Source organism: Babesia bigemina, scaffold Bbigscaff_57333 (assembly GCF_000981445.1).
Source record: "Babesia bigemina genome assembly Bbig001, scaffold Bbigscaff_57333".
Taxonomy (NCBI): Eukaryota; Apicomplexa; class Aconoidasida; order Piroplasmida; family Babesiidae; genus Babesia; species Babesia bigemina.
The window spans coordinates 1-6,225 of record NW_012237000.1 but is presented as its reverse complement, the minus strand read 5'-3'; the positions used below and the strand labels follow the sequence as shown (position 1 = coordinate 6,225).

Here is a 6,225-nt window from a genome sequence, read left to right as displayed (position 1 = left end):
GGTCAGCACTTTGGTCGTGGCATTGGTCAGCACGTTGGTCAGCACCTTGGTCAACACTTTAGTTAACTATTACACAATCATATACAACGGTTAATGAGTGATTCAAAACATTAGACAACAATTAGTTGTATAGGTGAGTAGGTGATGCTAGGTGAGTGTAGGTAGTAAACACGTGAGTACGATTATGGTTGCAGATAAAACACTCTGTTAAGCTTGTTAACACGTCCAGCGGCAAGGAGTGATTGAGCAGCTATACGATGAGATGAGGGACTATGCAAATGCGATTTGATGTGGAGCAGGTCGAGGCGGATGACCATGATGTTGGTGAGGTAGAGGAGAGAGAGGAGCCAGAGGGCGACGTTGAGCCAGATGAAGGGGGCGCGGATGGTGAATAGAAATTCTGGAATTGTTCTATGCACAAGGTTGTAGAGCACGCTTCCTTGTTTGACAACATTCCCTAATGTCTTGCAAAATTCAACGCACGTCCTTTTGGTGTTGATACGCTTGGCTCCATTTAGCGATTCTGCGTCGTTGAATATAAAGCCATACTTGTACAATATGGGTAGCGTCGACTGGCAGCTAACAACAGAAATGCAGGCGTGATCGTGACTCGGGTCGGCACTTCTTTTTTTTATCTGTTGCCTTTCACAGCCCTTTGCGCAGCTCTGCGTACTGCATCTAGTCCCCGGTTTGCCACACTTGCTATTGCACTCCTCAAACAATTGCTGAAGCACATTATAGAATGATTCTGTCAGATACAGGACGGATGACAGATACCGATCGGCGTGCTTCACGGTGAACGTTGTGCTGACTTCGGAGCATATAGGCTTCATGTAAGGACCACAGACGTGAGATGAGTTGGAACTCGGATTACAGCTTAACAGGGAGTAGAGAGCACCATCAGCATGCTTACCGAATTTGTGGCTTGTAGTTCCAAACATGGGCGCGATTTCCAGCTGGGTACTGGGATTTTCAAAATTTGCAGCAATGACGGCACTGTTGAACGCCTCTTCTCTGTGCGTTATACGTGATTTAAATCTCTGATCATTCCAGTCGACAAGCAAACATTGGAAGAATGCGAACATCTGATCAAATGTTTTGGGAGCACTGGGCAGCACACAACGGAGCATAGAGCACAGGGCAGTGAGGGGAGATGACGCAGTGCCGCAGAACGCAGCAAGCACATCTCTAATATGCCTGCCAGTGTACCTGTGCGATGCCACGGTTGATATATCATTGAAGCCCATGGGCGTTGTACATGGCCCGTCGGTATGGCTTTTGACCGGGCAGTTGAGTTTGCCGGAGTTCCCATCTAGGTTATGCGGTAGGAAGCCCCGTAACCCGTCCTCTAAGTAAGATTGTAGAGGTGATTTTACGCCGCACCTTGGGTGCCTTTTGCATTTCTCGGCGCTGTTGCAATCGCCGCAGCTTAGGTCATTGCACCGCCAACCCGAGCCACCGACGCCTTGACCATATTCGCACTCACGCCAGCCACTCATCGAAGTTGAACGTTTGCACTGATCTAACAGGAAATACAGTTGGTTGTACAGGCGGTTTACGATTTCGCATAGCATACACACTAAGGTGTCCATGTTGGTGGGATACTGGAAGCCTTGCGGGTTGGTGTTGAAGTCGCAGGCGTAAATCCCGTCACCGTGACCGTGACCCAGCAACGCGATCAGAACAATTTCGGAATAGGTGCACACTTCAGGAAGGATGTCGGTTAACATTGACGGTGTGATTGCTTTTGGATAGGCATCTAAGGAACCTTCCGCCTCAACACGGAGAGGGACGTCGCTGTCCAGGTTATCATCATTTTCCGTTACGACAGTGACAGCCTTTTGGTCATCGCCTGGTGCGGGTACCTTTTCAGGCTTCTTGAATAGCTTATCGAAACCATGAAGTGTCAATTCTTGGTGCACGGTACTATACGTTAGTCCGGCAAGCCAGCACAGCATATCGTAGATGGAGGACGGGTGCTTCCTCGACGTGGTGGTGGAAAGGTGGCAGACTTGGTAGTAAAGGTGGAGGTAGTCGAATAGATCCTTAAGTAATCCGGAGTGATCCTGCGACGATCGCTTATCAAATACAGGAAATGGAGCAACAAGCAGCTCCAAGAGGTTATGGCTCCTACACTCCCCATGGTTACGCAATTCACCGTCCTGCTTCAAAGAGTCAGTGGCAACATCGTAACCATTCGACTTGAAGAAATCACCGAGCGGATTCTTTTTGTCGCTGGTTGACGCATAGATTCTCTTGACATTCCCAACCTGACCGCATACTGTCCTCATCTCGACCAAAGCATTAAAAAGAATCGAAAACACGGTGAGACACACCTTCGAACACTTCTTGCCGTACGCTGTTAAATCATACGTATCCTCAGATTTTTCGCTTGTGACTTTAATCCGATGGTTAGTCGTCAAATCATCGGTAAGCAACGCACGATCATACTTTGATACATAGACGCTTCTCATCTCACTAACAAATTTGGTGAGTCCCGCGGCGATGCTGTCGAGGATGGCGGTGTTCGGCTTGGCGAAAGTTTCTGGTTTAAGTCCAACGATCTCAGCTTCGAGCTTGTCAAGCTTTCCGTGCGTCTCGTGGTCGTACCCATTCTTGCCGGTGAAGTGCATGAGCACGTCATCGAGTGCGCCGAAAACAGATTTAAGCTTTTTAGTGTACGTAACCTCAGAAACTGTCGGCGCGCGATTCTTTCTTTTCCTTTCCTCCTTATCCACTCTGTCGATCTCACGTTCCAGCAGCATTTGCCATGGCCCGAAACAGAGCTTAAAGGCGTATGATAACTTATGAACAGTATAATCATTGCTGCTCAAATCATTAGTCAGAGGAACGTGGAAGTCTTTCATGAACCCTTTAAATCCAATCTTCAAGTCCGCACCAATTTCCCTGGGCAGATCCCTTAACTCAGTCCTCACCTTGCCGGCAAACTCCGTGAGCAGGAATTTGATGGACTCGACGTACGTTTTGCGGGCGTGGGTGGTGAGTTTGTCGGTGGCTTTTTGGATGTCCTTTTTGACGTGGTCTGAAATTAGTTGAGTGTAGTGTTCATCGGCTTTGGCTAAGTATGAGTCAAGTAGGTCGGTGGCGCCTTTGAGGGCCTCAGACACGGGATCACGTAATTTTTCGAGATCATATTGTATTTTCTTAATGCTATTCGTGCCCTCCTTAGGTTTCTCAGGATCATAGTTGGCGAAGTAAATTTCCTTCAACTCGGTCAATTTCTTCTTAACGCTTTCCTTATCGGTGTCGGCAGCTTTCCTGATTGCGTCACACAATGCTTGGAGGTTGTAGGTGATCTTAGAGCTGAGCGATTGAATTCCGCTGAATGGATCTGCGGCAGCTTGCATAGCATTTTCCACCTGGGTTTGAATATTCTTGATGGCATCTGGAAGGAGACCTTCAAGCGGCTTATCGGTCGATAAGTCATTCTGTTTAACGTGCTTATTATACATCGATAGTTTTTCAAGTTTCACCTCTCCATTTCCCAAACCTGGGAATCGTGAACTACTCGTATCATCCCACCGTAGACGCTCCTCGAGCATGTCTGTTACCTGTTTGATTTTTTTGTCTACGTATGCGGCGGCTGAATCGCTCGTATCGCGGCCGAGCACAGAGCTACCGTCGTTAAACTGTCTCCCAAGCGACACAATAGCCTCGACTACATCATTGACCTTGGTTTGTAATTCATGTTTCACATTGCCTAGATCATACTTAAGCGCATTGTTCATTGTCTTTAAGGCTTCTAACGCCTGTTTAACTTCCTCTCCCACCTTATCCGTCGCAGCATTACCAACATCAAAAAGCTGATGCGCAGCTAACCCAATCTGCTCCGCCGCCTCGTTGATCTGTTTAGGAATTTTGTGCGGATTATTTTCTTCAATCTGCGACAATATTATGTTAACCTGTTTTTCTGCATCGCTCATAATTTTTTCCGCATTAACAATCCACTGTTCCAAGCTGAAAACGTACTTTGCAAGTCTGCTATTAGCATCAGTCAAACTTTCCTTAATAGGCGTAACTTTCTTTTTCAACGCACTTACAAACGCTCTCACATCCTCACCGATTTTACAATCCACATCCACTTTCAAAGTGCGCATCACTTCACCAATCTTCTCAATAGTCTTTTTCAACTCCTTGCTTTCCTGCTCCTTCACCCTCCCCAGCCGCTCGCTCTCATACTCAACTGTCCTACGCACGTTCTCAAGCTTATGTTTCAAATCGCTATTTAAGTCATTAATTGATGTTTTAATCACGCTACGTTCAGTGTCTGTGATATTAATAAATGCTGTAGCATTTTTTTTGCACTCTTCCAACTTGGCATCAATCTGTCCGACAGCCTGCTCGACTTGCTTATCTTGGTACGGTATCAGATTATTCTGCTTATCTCTCATCTCTGCTAAAACATTATCTACGCTTTTCAAAAATGCATCACTTACCTTATCATTGAGTTTTTTTACTTCTTGTTTGACGAGATTATTAGACACTGAGACGGCAGTATTATACCTCCCCACCCCTTCGACCACCTGTCCAATCGCATCATTAAAACCGTTTTTACCGGCGTGTTTATTTTGCTTAAGTACTTCAATAGCTTCATTAATTTGTGTTTTATGCTGCCCTAAATGGTCTTTGATGTTGCTGAGAACACCACTCAAAAATCCCATCACCCCGTCAGACAGCCTGTCCAGATCCGAGTACACAATACCACTGCCGTCGTAGCCTTTTGAATCTTTGTTGAAGCCGAGGAATTTTTCGAGGCCAGTGCAAAGATTTTTAAGCAATTCATTTGGATTATTTTTGTCGTTTTCATTTGCTTCTTTAAGGCTCTTAAGTTTCTCCATCTTCTCCTTGATGCTCTGACAATTCGGAGGATCTTGACAAACATGAGAATTTGGAAGATTATTTTTAGAGTTTTGACACTCTTTAAGCTGCTTATTAAGGATATCTAAAGCTTTTTGAACGGCTTTCTTAACACTGTCACCCTCACCAACAAATCCTCCAAGCTGGCCAGCAAGGTGACCAAGGCTAATGAGCTTGGACTCAATGTCCTGCAAGGCTTTCTTAGTAGCATCGTCAGTAAGAGAATGGTCAGTATCAGCAAGTTATTATAATGGTTTATAGAGGTCATAGCGTTAATTAGACGAGCTAATTCGAGGGATGTGGACTTAGGGTAAACATGATGGGACAAGGCAGTGGCAAGCGGTGGAAGAGGGAAGGGAAGGGTGACAAGGGACAAGTTATTGGCATGGTTTATAGAGGTCATAGCGGTATTACAGCGAGGTAATTCGAGCGATGTAGAGTGGATAAGGGAGCGATGTAGAGTGGGTAAAGGGGCGATGTGGAGTGGGTAAAGGAGCGATGTAGAGTGGAGTAGGGAGCGATGTGGAGTGGGTTAAGGGGCGATGTAGAGTGGGTAAAGGAGCGATGTAGAGTGGATAAAGGAGCGATGTAGAGTGGACAAAGGAGCGATGTAGAGTGGGTTAGGGAGCGATGAAGAGTGGGTTAGGGAGCGATGTAGAGTGGATAAGGGGCGATGTAGAGTGGGTTAGGGAGCGATGTAGGGTGGGTTAAGGGGCGATGAAGGGTGGATAAAGGAGCGATGTAGAGTGGATAAAGGAGCGATGTAGAGTGGATAAAGGGGCGATGTAGAGTGGATAAAGGGGCGATGTAGAGTGGGTTAGGGAGCGATGTAGAGTGGATAAAGGGGCGATGTAGAGTGGATAAGGGGCGATGTAGAGTGGGTTAAGGGGCGATGTGGAGTGGATAGAGGAGCGATGTAGAGTGGATAGAGGAGCGATGTGGAGTGGGTAAGGGGCGATGTGGAGTGGGTAAGGGGCGATGTGGAGTGGATAAAGGGGCGATGTAGAGTGGATTAGGGAGCGATGCAGGGTGGATAAAGGGGCGATGTAGAGTGGATAAGGGGGCGATGTAGAGTGGGTTAAGGGGCGATGTGGAGTGGGTAAAGGAGCGATGTAGAGTGGGTAGAGGAGCGATGTAGAGTGGGTTAAGGGGCGATGTAGAGTGGGTTAGGGAGCGATGTGGAGTGGATATAGGGGCGATGTGGAGTGGGTTAAGGGGCGATGTAGAGTGGATAAAGGGGCGATGTGGAGTGGATTAGGGAGCGATGTAGAGTGGGTAAAGGAGCGATGTAGAGTGGATAAAGGAGCGATGTAGAGTGGATAAAGGGGCGATGTAGAGTGGGTAAAG

General features: G+C 46.9%; 1 protein-coding gene across 1 annotated transcript; it reads right to left on the bottom strand.

The window, feature by feature from the left end:
- Positions 1-182: 182 nt before the first annotated feature.
- BBBOND_0000980 (hypothetical protein, conserved) lies at positions 183-4,859 on the bottom strand (the record flags this gene model as incomplete). The annotated part of the gene is made up of 1 exon (XM_012914942.1): positions 183-4,859. The coding sequence occupies one exon, from the start codon at positions 4,857-4,859 to the stop codon at positions 183-185; it is 4,677 nt and encodes a 1,558-aa protein (XP_012770396.1).
- Between the last annotated feature and the right edge of the window lie 1,366 nt (positions 4,860-6,225).